The sequence below is a fragment of the Argentina anserina genome, chromosome 4 (assembly GCF_933775445.1).
Source record: "Argentina anserina chromosome 4, drPotAnse1.1, whole genome shotgun sequence".
In the NCBI taxonomy this organism is placed as follows: domain Eukaryota; kingdom Viridiplantae; phylum Streptophyta; class Magnoliopsida; order Rosales; family Rosaceae; genus Argentina; species Argentina anserina.
Window position 1 is genome coordinate 4969230 of NC_065875.1, and position 18804 is coordinate 4988033.

At 32.8% G+C, this 18804-nt stretch overlaps 1 protein-coding gene across 1 annotated transcript; it reads right to left on the minus strand.

Annotated features, from left to right (window-relative positions):
• Positions 1–6929: 6929 nt before the first annotated feature.
• Positions 6930–8328, minus strand: LOC126792055 (proteasome subunit beta type-5-like). The gene is made up of 4 exons (XM_050518556.1): positions 8217–8328; positions 7813–7919; positions 7077–7202; positions 6930–6983 (listed from the first exon to the last, which is right to left on the minus strand). Exons 1-4 carry the CDS (start codon positions 8326–8328, stop codon positions 6930–6932), a joined length of 399 nt encoding a protein of 132 aa, XP_050374513.1.
• Positions 8329–18804: the final 10476 nt, after the last annotated feature.

Here is an 18804-nt window from a genome sequence, read left to right on the forward strand (position 1 = left end):
TCGGGGAATTGAAGGGAACTCTAAACTCTTAGTGTTAACAAATAATGGGCGGTTTGAGATTGATTATTAACTACTAAAATAAAACCTAAATTACTATTTACATGATCGACTTATCTTTAACAAACTTAAACCATATTTACTATTACACCATATAATTACAAGTTCGGACCTATCATGCATTCTAATTTGACCAATTACATAATTTTTAGACACCAATATAATTAGAGCCTTAGGGGATCATCTAATCATGCAAGATTTCAATTAACATTTAGATTGACTTAGGGCCTAATCTAAATTTGCATGTAATCGAATTCAATAACACTTAGAGTAGAAATCAAACAAGATTACATTTAAGCACCAAATCTTTGTTAATGACTTGTTTCATGTGTGGCGTCACCCACCATGGTTTCACATGCAAATTTCCAGAATTTTTACCACTTTTAATCAACACAAACCGAACATACTTAGGGTATGATTCGATTTGTATCAATATGGTTAATGAATCTAGCACTTAAACACAATCTTAGAGACTGCATCCAAGCACTTAATTCATATGCACATATCTGAAAATTATCTAAAAGTATCAGAAAGATGATTAGAACACAACATAGAAATACAAACTTCAATAATTGTAAGAACATAAATTCGGTATATTCTAAAACAAATATCAAATACAATCTGAAAATTCTAAAACAAATACAAAACCAATATTTCTACATAAGCAACAACTTACAATCTTCATAGACAAAGAATTGTATATTAACACAAATAGACGAAGTCATTGAGATGAGTTGCGAGAATCACACGTTATAAGAACCTTAGAGGTACGGCTGCAATAAGTGAAACTCGGTGGAGATGATGATGGTTTTAGGGTGGATGGCTTGGCTAATTTGTGAGGGAACTTTATGGTGATGTTTTGATAGAGTTTTGGCTATTAAATGCTAATGAGAAGTGATGTTATTTGAGAGATGAAGTCATGTATATATAGGGGAAAGAATCATCGTAGTTGCATCTTTTCTCATATTATAATGCCATGTTTTAATCCATTAAATCATGCCATGTTTTATTCCCTAAAACATGTCATGCTTTAATCCCTAAAACATGCCATGTTTTATTCCCTAAAACATGTCATGTTTTATGCCTTTAATGATCATCTTCTATTTAATTGTTGTATGACTTGGCTCAATCTTTTTTTTCTTTAATTATCTCTACAATCCAATCTGAAAATAAGAAAATAAAATCACAAGTAAGAGATAATTAGTTTCAAAACCTAACAAGGATTCCTAGTCAAACTAAGACTCTAAACCAATTATGCGTTTTTAACTCATGTAAGCACAAAAATACATCCAATACCGTTCAAGACTCTTACTACAACTCAATAACTCAATAGTACAACAATAAGGGCTAAGAAAAGTACAAATTGAGGTAAAAACATGTTAAGAACGTCGCACAAAGTGCTCCTATCAACTACCACACACTTGGTTTTTGCTAGTGCCTTAGCAAAACAAAACTAAATAAGACACTATTGCCCCTAAATGATTGCCTCAGAATCTCAAAACACATAGCTTTCAAGTTTAAGCATTTGAATGTAAGCACATAAATTCCATCATACACATTCTTCATAGTATGAATAAGTCAGATATGAGACAATAAACATTTAACATGTTTAGTCAATCCAATCCTTCTCACAAGGCATACTCTCTTATTTTCACTCAGATTCATAGTTATCATTCACACACAAATATATGCAAAAGAAATGATATTAAAGCATCAAATAATTTGCATATTTCAAAAAAATGAAAGCACTTTGTGAATAACATAGGAAAACCTCATGTAACAACTAAGTGCGCAAATGGACCAAAACCATATGCTCAACTCTTGTGATCATCTCCACAAACCAAGATTTGCTCATTTTAAGAATCATTAGGATCATTAGATAAGGTAAATGTTTAGGCTTAGCTAAAGGCATGGAATATCAAGGAATCACAAAGGTAATCCTATAGACTTAGTAGAGTAAACATCATCATTATGACACTACACACCATTAGGGGCCGAATATAACAAGTTGGGCATAATCATCATTCTAACCACAAAGTGAACATAGACAAAGGCAAAGTAAAAATTTTTAGACCTTCAATTACAACTCAACTCCAAATCACAAATGGAAGACAACATAACATTTTTTTCTTTTCTTACCGAGTTCATCATTTATTTTTTTTTCTTGTTTTTTTTTCTCGTCAATGCTTGCTTAAAAGCTTGTTGATTCTTTTTTTTTTCAAATGTCTTCCACCCCACACTTATTTCCTGCATCATCACAACATCATCTCAACAAAAATTCTGTCAAGTCTATAGGACAAGGTAGAGGTAACTATACTAAGCATAGAGATAACATAGGTGATGAAGAAAATGCTCAATATAGGCTCAAATGGGGTTCAACTAAGGGGTCCTAAACATGACACATATAGAGATACATGACTGTTTGGCTAAAGTGGTGGTATTCCTAGAAATGATCCATAAATCCTTTTCAAAATCAGAGCATTTTATGACTTAAAAGTTTCAATAATCATAGTGAGTTCTAGTAACATTAAAAGCTATGACACATAGTTATTGAATATGCAAAGAATAGTGAGGTTCACGAAAAACCACGAAATTTCATGTTACATCTCATGAAGAAAATACATATAAGCTCAAAAACTCACAGATTGTTATGGACTTTAAACTGACCAAAACATGTATGTCATAATCAATCAATCCAAATCTCACATGTTGATACCAAATCCACATCATCAATGAAACTTACAATTTAATTCTTATGGAATGCAAAACCATCATCTATGTATTTAGAGACATAATCATCATATACTTTAGGGGCATCGTAAGACTCAATAAAGCAATACAAATTTTTTTTTCAATTTTTTTTAATTTTTTTTATATCATGACACAAACAATAAATCAAAGCAAAAACAAACAATCAATGATCTTGCAACCCTACCCCACACTTAGAAAATTACATTGTTCTCAATGTAAGCTCAATAGTAAGAATGTAATTCACAAACATAGAATAAGATGGCATATCAACACATATACAATTCAACCATAAGAGTGAAGGGATTAGAAAATTCAAACTCTCGTAGACGACTCCTCTACATATACGGTTGAAATGGGTTGTCTCCCATGCAGCGCTTAACTTTTATAGTCTTTTAGCCTAGACTCTTCTGATTCTTCTTAAGCGACGTCGCTTAGAGTTGTACACCTCCAAATTTGTGCCTCCTTGCTATGTCAAAACTCAATGTAAGTTCACTCCACTCTTAGACTGCATCGCATCAAAAGAAAGATAATTAGAAACTGGAGATATGATCTCAAAGAATAAGTTAGTAAAGTGTTAATGATTAAGTAAAAGTTAGTATGAGTTAGATTAATTGCAAATCATGAATCAAAAGTTAGAGTGTGGTGGAACTCCGCTCCTTGTAACACTTGTCGTCCTTCCAAGTCATTGAGAGCTTCAATCAACTGTTAACAATAGAATTCTCCAACTCTTTCTTTAAAGTCCACAACTGACAACTAAGTTATACAAAGACACACAAAATGTTAGTGGTAAGTATAAAATGAAATAAAAGAAATATTAGTAGTTGTATAAAGAATGAAATACAAGTATAAAAAAAATAATGACTAAACCATTTTTTTACAATTTAATTGTATTTTTTTTTCATTTTACACTTTACAAAAAAAAAAGTTAATTTTTTTACAATTTACAAGTATTTTTACACTTAACAAAAAAAAGTAAAAAAAATTTGCAGAGATTTACTTTTTTTTAAGATGTAAAAAAATACTTGTAAATTTTTTTAACAGAAAGATACTTATAATTTATTTTTACAAATATACGATATAATACATAATTAACACTTCAAAAAATTGAGATTTTCTCAATTCCCCGGCAACGGGACTAAAATGATAGAGCGTTGGTTAAAACGTCTATAATAAACCCTGTAAAATATCATCGTTAGTATAGAATAAGTAGGGATCGTTTTTTCCGGGGAATTGAAGGGAACTCTAAACTTTTAGTGTTAACAAATAATGGGGGGTTTGAGATTGATTATTAACTACTAAAATAAAACATAAATTACTATTTACATGATCGACTTCTCTTTAACAAAGTTAAACCAAATTTACTATTACACCACATAATTACAAGTTTGAACCTATCATGCATTCTAATTTGACCAATTACATACTTTTTAGACACCAATACAATTAGAGCCTTAGGGGATCATCTAATCATGCAAGATTTCAATTAACATTTAGATTAACTTAGGGCCTAATCTAAATTTGCATGCAATCGAATTCAATAACACTTAGAGTACAAATCAAACAAGATTATATTTAAGCACCAAATCTTTGTTGATGACATGTTTCATGTGTGGTGTCACCCACCATGGTTTCACAGCAAATTTCCAGAATTTTTACCACTTTTAATCAACACAAACCGAACCGACTTATGGCATGATTCGATTTGTGTCAATATGGTTGATGAATCTAGCACTCAAACACAATCTTAGGGACTGCATACAAGCACTAAATTCATATGCACATATACGAAAATTATCTAAAAGTATGAGAAAAATGATTAGAACACAACAATAGAAATACAAACTTCAATAATTATAAGAACATAAATTCGGAATAGTCTAAAAAATATATTAAATACAATCTGAAAATTCTAAAACAAATACAAAACCAATATTTCCACATAAACAACAATTACAATCTTCATAGACAAAGAATTGTAAATTAACACAAATAGACGTAGTCATTGAGATGAGTTGCGAGAATCACACGTTATAAGAACCTTAGAGGTACGGCTGCAATAAGTGAAACTCGGTGGAGATGATGATGGTTTTAGGGTGGATGGCTTGGCTAATTTGTGAGGGAAGTTTATGGTGATGTTTTGGTAGAGTTTTGGCTCTTGAATGCTAATGAGAAGTGATGTTATTTGAGAGATGAAGTCATATATATATAGAGGAAAGAATGAGGGTAGTTATATCTTTCCTCATATTATAATGTCATGCTTTAATCCCTTAAATCATGTCATGTTTTATTCCCTAAAACATGCCATGCTTTAATTCCTAAAACATGCCATGCTTTAATCCCTAAAACATGCCATATTTTAATCCATAAAACATGTCATGTTTTATGCCTTTAATGATCATATTCTATTTAATTGTTGCATGACTTGGCTCCATCTTTTTTCTTCTTTAATTATCTCTTTAATCCAATCTGAAAATAAGAAAATAAAATCATAAGTAAGAGATAATTAGTTTCAAAACCTAATAAGGATTCCTAGTCAAACTATGACTCTAAATGAATTATGCGTTTTTAATTCATGTAAGCACAAAAATGCATCCAATACCGCTGAAGACTCTTACTACGACTCAATAACTCAATAGTACAACAATAAGGGCTAAGAAAAGTACAAATTGAGGTAAAAACATATTAAGAACGTCGCATAAAGTGCTTTTTATCAGCAGACCATAATTATCTTATGGTCACCACTAGTGTTAAGCAAAATAAGTCATTCAAAGCTACAACATTGATGGTAGAAAGAACAAAGGTAAGCTAAAATATTACATGTCAACATGAAGATCAGGAGAATGAGCTCCATAAGTACTAATGAACTATAATTGTTGGTTACACGACTACAAGTAATGATAGAGGCTATAAATTTGCAACAGTGCCAATTGTACAAGGCTTGCACATCAGAAACTTACTTGAATGAACAAGTCACTGTATGGGTCTTTCCATCATATAGTACCAAATCAGCTTGAGCTCCTACCCTTTGAAGATCTACACAAATTTTATTGAAAACAGTAAAACATTAGTTTCCATAGATATAATGCCATAATATAAAATTTTAAAAAAATTAAGATTCCAGATTTGTCAATAACACAATATACAGTCGTGGAAGTTTTATGCAAGGATTCTTCACCTTCCATAATGATGCAATGTCATACAGTAAGCACCTCAAGGAAAATGGATCGATGCAGTCCACAAATATCAAATTTATCAACTAAATTATATATGTTTAGAGAAATAGTTGCAGTAAAAAAGATACGTACATAGATTAACTATATACCAAAGCCAAATGTGATCATTAGTCACACATCATGAATTCATGATGCTATACATTGCAAGAGTTATGTAGTGAAACTGCAAAACTATATGAATCCCATGGGAAAATATTCTACTATTACTACACTCCTCCCTAATTGAACACATTGGATCAAATAAAATAGACATTTCCCATTCACCATTTTTCTCTTCAAATTAATAGTGTACCAAACCAATCACTAATGGGCAGGCCATTCCCAAATGAAGAGTACTCTAGAAACATATTTAAGTTAACCACCATTTTCTTATATGCTTACCCATAACTTTTGTACTACTACAAGATTATATATGACATAGTCATTAACTGCATCTTATTTTATTCTTCATTCTCAACCATATACGACAAACTAGAAAACACAAAATATCAACTCTAATATTGACAGCTTTTCACAAGGTCATTAATGTAATTCTTACCTTAAGTGACCCAGTATATACAATTGCCCCTACATCAATGAATATTTGCAATATTGTTCAATCTGAAAACATAGAGAGAGAGAGAGAGAGAGAGAGAGAGAGAGGCAATGACACTGAAATTCAAAATATAATATCTACTCACCAGAAGGATCAAGTTATCTTTGTTTCTATCAACAACAAACTCATTGTCAGACCAAAAAGTATGATTCAAAAGTGAAGAGCTCGAAATTAAAACCCAAACAAAGTATAAATATATCAGTGAACATAAATCTAACTCACATAATCACTTACCTAAGATAGTATATGTATTGAAGTTCCCCTACATCATCTCTAGAGAGCTTTTTCCACCCCTACATCCCTTTCAACCTTCCTCCCTCACTGTCCACATAATAAAGACCAAGACCCTACATCAAGAAAGCATACACAATAGTTTAATAAATGACTGAGGATTATATTGATACTCGCAAATTTATTTTGACAAGATTCATATCCATTACCGTTTCATCCCACCTAGCTATCATGGTCCCAATTCCCAACAGACAGACCCATGCCACGAAATTTTGGCCAAGAGCTTGGATGCACATGTAATTGAAATTTTGCGCTTGTTTGCCAATTCGTGAAGTCTGCACTGAGTTATATTAAACAATTGTATATCAGTAATCCATACAAGAGTCAACAAATACAGCATTATAATTCATCTTACACATTACTATACTAAACTAAAGTAGAAGGTTGAAGTAAAGGAATTTAGTAGGGGAACCTAATAAGGTACCTACTAATCCCTAACAGAGAAACAATAATGTATCAGACTTGGCAACATATGGCTTGTGAACAATTTGTCTAGAATATATATATATATATATACAACTGTCAAACCATATGAAAAAAAGTGCACTCCATATCAATTTGAAGCGAATTGTACTGCATACAAACAAACTTACAATCTGACTTGCACGGTCCACTGATACACTCATGTTAGTTCAAACATAACAAAGTAAACAAAGATATGATGCAACCACAATCATGGAGAAATAAATTTGCGAGTATCAATATAATCCAAAGAACAGGTTAATGCTAGGCCAAAGAACAAGCAACAACTATACTACTTATTGTCCATGTAATAGCAACTTGGAAATACAGAGCACCAAAACTATATTATATCACAATTCAACATCAATCCTATTTGAAAATTATCAACTAATATGTAATTAGAATACAATCTACATATAATACCTTAATCCCCAAATTCATATGCCAAAATTGGCAGTCAACAGCTCCTCCAGCCATAATTTCAAGCATGTAAGGATTGATCTCGATAATCTTCTTCACAGACTGAGACACTGCAAAACATAAAACAAACAACATCATAAGCCTACATTACTACATTTACATTCCACATTCCAGCTATGAGGGGGTCGACATTCCAACGATGAGTAGCTTGAGGAAGGCCAGAACCATCGTCGAAGTTCTTGCTTCTGTCAACTATAATCTCAGCGACAAGGTGGTTGAAAGTGGCCACAACATCAAGTAGGGAAGGCTAGGCAATGGAGGCTACTGAGTATTATCCGCAAATCTCAAACTAGGGTTTAAAAACAATTGAAGTGAAAGATTGTAATAGCAAATCGAATATAATAGACATGAGGAGACATAAAGGAAGATAGAAGAGAGAACTTGCATGATCTCCTTCATCTCCAAGAATCGAGTGGCGACGATGCTATAGCGAGAAATCGCTGGGAATAGGGAATCCATAGCTGGTGACGATGGGGGTGGTATGAGTTGTTGTTGGATTATGAGTTTGGGTATGTTATGATTGGAAGAAGATGGTGGCGGCCGGAGTTGGCCTTATTGACGTCGGCAGAGGGAAGAAGAAAGAGAATTGGGGAAGAAAATGGAAAGGTGGCTTATCTTGAAGGAGAGAGAGGCGCGACAGAGTGAGAGTTGGCGACTTTAGTGAGAGCCCAACTTTGATTTGTACTATGTGCAAAAGACGAGAATTCCCTTGTATTTATAAGAAGCATTGTTGGTCATTTTTTTCGGACAATGCATCAAAACCTTTCAATCAAGTTATTGTAAAATATATAATGTGTAAAACAGTTTGGACAATGTTTCGGAAAAGAATAAAAACATTGTCCTCAACACGTGTATAGACAATATCCAGTTACAAAACCATTGTTTGTGGCAAAAACATGGACAATGTGTTTTGAGGCAAAATATCAAGTATTGTCTTACATGAAATCTGATAATGGTACCTATAAAACTGTTGTGCGCACAAAATTTTCAGACAATGCTTTTTTCGAAACCATTGTCTGTGTTTTTAGACAATGGTTTTTTTGTCATACATTGTCTATCAACTATTGTCTATTTGACATTTTGACCTAGTGCCAAGCCTGATTGAATTTTTAGATCACATATCTAGAGAAAAAAGCGCAGACAAATCCAAAGTTTCAGATCAACTCGAGAGGTTTAGTCTTTGAATAAATTGACTCGAGGAGATTAATTCTAGATTAGCTAAGTTTGAACTCAAACTAGATTATCTCAAAGAAAAGCAATATCTCTAATATATTGAAAAGAAGTTAGCTAGAACCGAGAAACTCGCTAATGATATTCATCAGCAAGCAATTAAATTGAAAGATACATGAAATCTTGAAAAACCTTTTAGAAACTTTTGTTTCCCGAATATGATGAATCAGAGAGTAGATCTAAAAGTAAGAAAGGGAGATAGTAAAGCTTTAAGTTTTCACTTTCCTACAGAAAAACTCAGCAAAAACATTGATGCCATAATTCACCAAAAATTATAGCACACCTTATCTTCAAGAAAAATGAAACAATCTCGAAGAACAATTTTGAGAGTTAAGTAGCGAAATCTCAAATCTACAAAAGTCTGTAGAAAAAAATGAAAGAATGAACAATTGAAAAAATTGATTATACCGTCTATATAAAAAAATCTAGTATTTATTATGATAGGATCAAAAGTGTTCTAGGTTGTTTCTATTTGTTTTCAACACTTTTCTGGTTAAGACCGGTGACAAGATTGATAGTTGGGTGCCTAGTTCTCTAGGTGCCTTAGTAAACAGAATTGGGCCTTCATCTGGGCTTGGCTATTTTGTTGGGTCCAGATTTTGGTGTGGGTCTATTCTTGGATTTGACATTTCCTTGCTAATATGGCTGCAATTTTGGAGTTTGTGGAGAATGATCGTAGGATTACCCCTTCTACGTAAGAATGATCCATAAGTTTTAACAAGTGACCGTTGTCTTATAGTTCAAAGACGCTTTAGTTAATTGAGTTCTTTTAGATTCATTTTATGGTTTGTCATCATAGATCCAACTAAACCTTAGTTTCTAAATATTAGTTGTTTCACATGATAAGTCCTATAGGGCATTCCATGTTCATATTGACTCAATCTCCTACTTTCTAATATAACATTATCGTTGATTTCAAAAATAAAAATTCTAAATTATTCACGCTTGAAATGCAAGGTTGGATTTGCTTTTTAATATCACAACATATTACTTGGAAATATTACCATATTTTACACAATTTTTTGTCATCTTAATTTCCAAAATATACATATTTTTGTAATTAAGCAATCAAGATATAATTGGATGTAAGAAAATTCAACACAAAAGGAGAAAGAAATCTCATAAATTGCTATTCTAAGAAATTGAACCTGCAATTGATACAAAAACATTAGAGATCTTGATCTCCACCACAATATCTTTGTTTTTCTGCACCAAATTATACCTAGCTTCCTTATCTTTATTCTCCATTCAACCTATAAATGACATCCTATTCTCAAACTCCAAACCATGTTTCATTCATAATTTAAATATACATTTAGGACCAAAGAAGACCAAGCTCTCCCCCATGGCTCTCTCATTTTGCTCTCAGCTTGTTCTCCTTGCGTTTGTATCAGGTAATAATGAGCAATAAAAAAACTTTAATGTGAATAATATACTAGTTATTCAGGCAAAAATGATATCTAATTTGATCTTTAGAATAATTATGTTACGATTGATTAATTAAGATCTCTAAGTTCTTATGACTTGTTAGCGCAAATTAATTATTTACTCAGTTTTTTCTTATATATGTTCAATTGTTTTTATAATCAATATTTAAAAAGTATTACTAATTTGTTTACTCTTGATCAATAATGATATCCAAGAGACATCCAAATGTTAATCAAATGTTCACGTAAGTCTATCTCTAAAATAATTATTCAAGGTAGATCATAACAAAATATACAAATGACTGAGAATGTTAACAATCTATAGATGACATGTGCTATTTCCTCTATATTTGATTACAAATCTATTGAATAGGTTTAGCCAGTTCTGTTTCATGGTAGAAAAATATGCTTGTTTTAGGTAATGGTTCTTTTTTATAACCTCACGGGAGTGGATCATTATGTGTACTTGTACGTCTGGTTTATAAAATGATTGACATCTGATCCATTCTTATAACAAAAAATTGACTGGGTCTAAATTAGATAGAGCATATATCAATGCTTGCATGATAACTAATATTAGCTTTATTATTCGCAAATGGTGATATGCAGTCACTATAATGGGGTTATTGGCAAAGGCAAATGTATGCAACGAATCGATCGGTTCTTGTCAAGACATCAATTGTAATCAAGGTTGCATTGAAAAACATCCCCGTGGCTCCGGCACATGTGATTCAACAAATACATGCAAGTGTTACTTCGATTGTCCACCACCAAAAAAATGCAATGCTGGCTTGGGTGTTTGTAGTGCCAAATGCAGTGACCAGTGTTGTGCTCAAAACTGTGCAAGCAAGTATAAAGATGGAGTTGGATTTTGTGACAAGCTAGGCTCAACATGGTTGTGTCAATGCCAGTATAGTTGTAGTTAGAAAGTTTTCTAACTATTTAAGAAATAAAGCTCCTTCAAAAAAATAAAAATGATTAAAGAAATTCTTCTCCGTTTTGATTTACGTTCATGTAATAGCTAAATTCAATAATAGTCGATTTGTTTGGTATGGCACTTTCATCCATAAACTTAGTTTACAACTAAAAAATCACAATTTATCTAAATGCTAAAATACTGGTCACTCCTCACAATTTTACAAACTTGACAATTTACTCATTCAAGCTTCAATTGATCACTCCTTATACTTTTCAAATTCGAGCAATCTGGTCATTCCGTCATCTTTCTATTCAATTTGGGTGAAGTCCATCCAATTTTTGTTTGCCCAAAAAATAACTTAACACTCAAATTGGATGGAAAGATAACAGAATGACCAGATTGCTCGAATTTGGAAAGTATAAGGAGTGATTAGTCGAAATTAAAACTTAAATGATTAAACTGTCGAATTTGTGATAGTTTGAGGAGTGACTAGCATTTTGTTCTTATCTAAATTTACAACACAGTTACAACATGCATACTATATATTTACAAATAATTAAACTAATTAACCACATTGATCGACAATTATTTATTCATAAATGTGAAGTAATTATAACTAAATTACCTAAACAATCTCTATACTTTTTTTTTTTTTGAAAAGAACAATCTCTCTATTTACCACAAGGACAAACAAGGTCGGACTTAAGATTTGACACTTTGAGGCGGATTCAAAACTGTGCCATCCCATGGTAAACGAGAAAGAAATCAACAAAGACTATACAACATAAATCCTTATTGATATTGATGCTGAAACAAAAATAATAATATCAGTAGAACACTAGTGTATTACGTACATATTACTCCTCAAACACTACCTAAATCGCATTTGCATAAATTTTCTTCAAATGACAAAAATATATCCAAAATGCTTTGCTATTAGTTTTTCTCAATAGAATCTCACGTCCATGAATCTTCTTTGAATTATCCATCACCTTTTTAACCTCATCACCATTCTCCTTCTTACTCAACCCTAATTCTTAAAGGTTGTTGTGTTAACTTCTCAAAATGTTATGAATTGTCTCCTTGCTCTAAAGCTACTTTGTGATGATTTGCGATGGCAATGTTTTCAATATTTTTGGTGCAGTACAAATGAAAATAAAATATATATTATGGCGGTCATGAGAAAAAAATGTGTACATGCTCTTAAACAAGCTGTTGGCCAGTATGGGTTTCAAACATTTGTATGTGTGTATAACTTTCCCAAGTTTTTTTTTTTGAAAGATAACCTTGCTAAGTTAGCCAAGCAAAGATGGCGCCTTACAAGGCTCTTTCTGTACGGATGTGTGATGATATATCTTCATTTTTGTGGTGGGTATAATGAATGCTCGACATGTTTTGGAAGCTGACTTTCAATTAATGGAGAATTGGGATTGATCGTTTTGGAGCAGATATAGTCTTGGAAATCGACCTATGTGATAGCTAGGGATTTACTCCTAGATGATGTTTTTACTTATTTAATTTTGGTGGTATCCTTTTTTCAATTATTTTAGAGAGGTAATGTTCCCTGATATATATTTTTGGTTTGAGAATATCCCAAAATTGCTTCATGCACAAATAGTCTTAACTCATAAGAGTTATGATGGAGCAATTAGCTGTTGTGCTCTAATCAGTAGCAGATCTAACGTCTGAAAGTCAGGTGAGCGGAAAAAAAATTATATTACACCAACATATACAAAGTGGAGATTTAAATCCCATATATTGAAAATAAATTCATGCTACCACATTATACAATCCTGAAAATCAATATACAAAATAAAATAGAGTCCTTGATTCCCAAATTATTGAATAAACAAGAAATTTAAGTTATAATCAACACAATATTCAGAATTATACGAATGCGAGTAGTGAATTAGATGATGTATGGGTAAGACCAGTGACAAAGAACAAGGAGACGAGAAACAGAGGCGAAAGATTTAGAAGAAAAATGCAGAATAGTTCATGTTTTGACAAAAACTTCTCATATCCCTAACAACGTCAAATCACAAAATCTAAAAAGATGTCTCACCACCACCGTCTTTTTAGTCTCTCACATAGAAAACACTATAAACCTCTCTTCACTCTCTCCCTTTTCAACACCTCGCATCTCATCTCTTAACCACTTAGGATGGGAGCTTCTATTCATGTAAATAAAAATGGGGTGATATTACAAATATAAAATAATAAATTAAATTTTGAAATAAAGATAAATCGGAAAATTCAAGATTAAGAAAGCTGGAAACAATAACTCAACCAATATCAAACAAATAAAAGGAAAAGTGGAGTTGTGTGCACCACATACTGTTCTTAAAACAATTACTCTGCCTCTACCAGTACAAGAAATAAATGACGCTAGTCTCCCAATATACAATAACTTGCAAACCCTTGAAGCTGCACTGCTAAAAGAATACAAGCAAACTGGAATTAACCTTTCTATCACCTGTACAATAGAGCAAAGAACGAAACTTTAGAGAGAGATGAGAGTTCTCTCTAATTGAATGTTTCTCAATTATGTGTTGGAATGAATCAGATTGTGAAAAATAAATCGAATGAAGGAATATGTCACTATTTATAGAGAAAAAAATATGATCACTAAATGAATTATCATGAATTCAGAAATGAATTTCTTATCATATGTTTTGATGGTTACGTAATGAATTTTCATATGTTATGACTGTTACAGCAGTTACATTATGAATTTCCATACGTTACGACCGTTACCTCAATAAAATTTCATTTCGTACATTACAACTGTTACACAATGAATTCGACGGTTACAAAATCCAATCTCATTAAACCTGACGTTACAAAATTTAATCTTAATGAATCTGATATTAAAAATTATAAGTTTCTCAATCATTACACATTCCATAATTCAAATAGTTTTCATGTATTTGGTGACAATTTTTTATTCACACCAAAACCAATTTAAGTAGATAAATACATTATTGTGTAGCCCTTACACCGAAGAACACAAATATGAGTTTATCTTTACAGAACTTAAGTGCGTCCATTTAATTAAATTGATTTATAATTAATAGTGAAATTCACTGTTTTCCAACAAATACCTCCAAAAACGGTATTTAGACTTTCCTTGCAAAGAGACCTCTAATTTTCTTTAACAAACAACTAAAATGTTATTTAGACCTTGTAATATCCCACAACGGCCAACAGAGAGGGGTGATGTGTCTTATATGTACATACCCACATCCATCTAACACGAGGCCTTTTGGGGGCTCAATGACTTCGGAGGGTATGAGAACTCCGAAGTTAAGCTTGCTCATGCTAGAGCAATCTCAGAATGGATGACCTACTGAGAAGTTGCTCGTAAGCTCCTAGAAATAAAACCGTGAGGGCTGTGCACAAAGCAGACAATATTGTGTTATGGCGGAGCAATCCCGGGATGTGACAATTTGGTATCAGAGCCACTCTGTCGTGTGGTGCAAGTGTGCCGACGAGGACGTTGGACTCCTATTGGGGTGGATTATAATATCCCACATCGGCCAACGGAGAGGGGGTGATGTGTCTTGTATGTACATACCCACGTTCATCTAACACGACACCTTTTGGGGGCTCAATGACTTCGGAGGGCATGGAAACTCCGAAATTAAGCTTACTCGGGTTAGAGCAATCCCAGGATGGGTGACATACTGGGAAGTTGCTTGTGAGCTCCCAGAAACAAAACTGTGAGGGCTATGCCCAAATAAGACAATATCCTGTTATGGCGTAGCGGTCCCGGGATGTGACAGACCTCTCTAATTTTCCCAAAATGCCTATAGTTCAATAAAATCAATAAAACTCTATTTTTTACTTAAAAACTTCATTCAATTGATTCAAACCTATTATCACTATATCGAGTCTCTCAAGCTTGAATAAGAATCACAATACAATAAAATTTATCTACAATTCATAAAAACAAATGCATTCAAACGGTCGGATTATAATAAATTAAAAGAATACAAAGTGAGAACAATATTATGATGCATATGTGAATCATAGAAAACGATAATATTATAGTTTAGCTAGACAGTCATTCCTTTAAATTATTATTTTAAATGAAAATTTGAGAAATCAGATGTATTGTATTGAAATCTCTGTTTTTTTATATATATTCTTGAATGTATATGTATTTGTAATTTCACATATGTTGATAAAATCAACCCTAACCAGAAAAAAAAAAGGTATAAATATCGTTTTGAGATGAATAAATAGAAGCTCCCCTTAGGATTTTACCAGTGGAAAATAAAAAATTAACTTGGCATTTGTTTTTTATGCCTAGCGGGCGCTGGGTATGCCGTCACCTAGGACCACCTCTGGATCTAATAGTAAAATAGATATTTGAAGCTCCTCAGTTCGGTTTTCCGGGCTTCATCTAACTTGCGAGGTCATGAAATGATTGGTTACAATTTTTAAGATGCATGGGTTTAATGGCGGGGTGTGAGAATTTTAATGCTAATGAGTCATTAAAATCTCCTTAAACTAAAGTATCGAAGAATTGGATTACTTCGATTATGAATAGGTGAAATTGAGGACTGGTGGTGCCTAGCTTTACCAAACTTTAATTCGGTGGTACCTGGGGTACTTTAAGTTGCGAACCTCCTTTGGTTAATTTCACGCTTGTTTTGCAACTAGACATGACTGGTAGCTACGTAGAATAGGAAATGCAGTTACAGTTAGTCACCTTAGATAACACGTCTACTAATTTGGAATGAAACTCATCAAGAATAAAACTCATTAGAAATATGAGACATAATAGATTTAGATGTGGAGATTTCAATTCTATTGAACAGTTAAACTATTTACTTACAATATGAAATTAAAACATAAATAATACTAATTACGATTGATATTATTTACTTACCATCAGAATCAGAAGTAAAATTAATTTGATTACTGAAATACATATATATATATATATTTGAAGTCACTTATTTTCTCTATTTATCAATAGTGCTATTGTGCTACACCAATTTTTACTAGCAGAATGACATACAAATGTCACAACACCAATTTTTTTTTCTTTTAACACCCAATGAGATAAATCTAATTCCAACTAGATTTTACCAATTGACCATAAAGTATGTAAGTAAAAGAAAAAAATTATTAAAGAAAGAGAAGAACTGTCCTTAAGTACTCTCGTATAATATATGTAGTTGTTTATTTGTGAGTTTTAACGATACTATATGTGTGTGTGTGTGTGTGTGTGTGTGTGTGTGTTCCCAATTTGAGTTTAGAAATACTCTCAATTAGATTAGGGTTGGTTAGGTAACAAAGATTGATACCCGAACTGATCGAGGAATTGATTCTGATACTTATCTCCCCCTTCGGTATCAAGTTAAGGATTTTATTAGGAATCGATTCCTGATAAGAAGGTGAGACCCACATTCATTCAAATTCTCATATGTATTATTAAACGACGAAATTCTCTTATCCTGTAATCAATTCATATATTCTCAATTTTATTCCACGTTAGTAAACGTGTCCAGAGAGTGATTATCTCATGGCGATTTAAGCAGTTACCGCGCTAGGCAATGACATATCACCCCAAGGTGCTCTAGTTCATGTTACGAGGACTCTTGTGATGGATATTACGAATTCTAAAATATAAACTCCAATGAGTTGATTGAGTTGCACATAGATTCGCCAGTTTCAGTTATGGGAATAATATAACTAGAGAGTGGATTTATTCATGTTGCAAGGTTTATCCAGAATGCCCTTATACTTACACGTACAACACATATTCAGTATCTCTCTCTCTCTCTCTCTCTCTCTCTCTTAAAATCCAAAAATTATTAAATAAAAATAAGGAGGGAAATGAAACCAAAACTCCTAAGAAGAAACAACACGACAAACAACTATGACATGGGTGGGAAAAATTAGTCATAGTAGTTGGTCGCATCAAAGGTCAAGACGAACAATGTGAGTCTCTTATGGGCAGGATAAGAGATCACGTGAATTCATTTTCGTTTTAAACTTTTTCTTTCACTACACAAAAATATAAACAAATTGCACAAAATAAATGTGCCATTTAGTGATGTGGTCATTCCAAAATTATTCACACAACTCATGCAAATGTGGTTTTTTATTACTATAGTTCAAAAACCACATTTACATGAACTGCATGAGTGTTTTTTGGATGACCATATCACTAAGGCCACATTTATTTTGTGGTCTTTTCCATATTTTTTGTAGTGTTTTGAGACATTAGAAGAGACATGAGAAGAGTCACATCTTCCAATGCTTCACCTTCATCAAAACCAACTGTGGTAATTGTATCAATTGTACTGTATGTATGTATCATTCTCACCCTCACATTCTATATTCTATTCAATAATTGGAGCAGTCCCTTGCTTGACAATAGGCGGCGCCACCCGCTCAGGAATTTGATAAGTCAATGGAATGATTGCTTGTTCAACGTTTGTTTCCATCTGACAATCTAAAGGTGGAGATTTTTGTACAAATGAAGAACCTTCCCCAGTTCCCCATTTGCATCAACTGCAAGCTCAGTAGTGTAACTTTTTTTTTCTCTTTCAACATATAGTTTTATATGTTTTAATCAACTTTAAAGAAGATGTCAAATCCCCAAACTCTAGCCACACTTGTAACCACCAAAACAATAGATCAACAAAGAGAGGATGAGGGAGAGGATGCATCAGCATCGTTGTCGTCGCCGTGAAAAGGAAGCTAGCTAGCTAGCTGCAGCAAGTTGCATGATCTTACAAGAACGAGATCTTGGGAGCCGCCGATGTGATAACTCAAACTACTCTAATTCAGAAATATTTAGAAAACAAAAAAAACAAAAAAAATTCTACTCTATTAGATTCTTAAAGTGATCGAATTTGTAACCATCTAATAGAGGAATAGTCCTTTATATGGTTTAAAAATAAAATCTTTTACTTCTAACTTCGAAGGGTGAAAATTATTCTACGCATTCAGGTGTAAGTAAACCAACAACTATAAACTTTTAGATAGAAAGCATGAAGGTAGAATGATCAGATACAACATATAGTGTGGATTAATACGAGGAAGAAAAGGATATGTGCATGCCAACTCACCATATGTATAAAAGTTGTGACACACTGACCCAATTTATATGAAGGTAAACCGAATAGGGTGTTCACGCAAATGAAGATCAACCCTCGATACAAAATAATCGAAACCAAGATATGAAGGTTCTGGATTTATAAGACTGACAGTAGAAGGAGAAGATGAAAGAGAGAGAGGGAGATGAGGCAAACAAGACCTGTCAGAGATCCCCCTTCCTTCCCCTCTCCCCCCCCCCCCTTTTTTCCTTCGCTAAGGTCTGGTTGGTTCGCTGATCAA

Excerpts from the sequence above, each read along its gene's own strand:
- LOC126792055 (XM_050518556.1), bottom strand. The coding sequence starts at position 8,328 with ATGGATTCCCTATTCCCAGCGATTTCTCGCTATAGCATCGTCGCCACT. Across the intron at positions 7,920-8,216 it reads CTTCCTTTATGTCTCCTCAT|TGTCTCAGTCTGTGAAGAAG; the intron begins GTCTATTATATT and ends TATGTTTTGCAG. Across the intron at positions 7,203-7,812 it reads ATATGAATTTGGGGATTAAG|ACTTCACGAATTGGCAAACA; the intron begins GTATTATATGTA and ends AACTCAGTGCAG.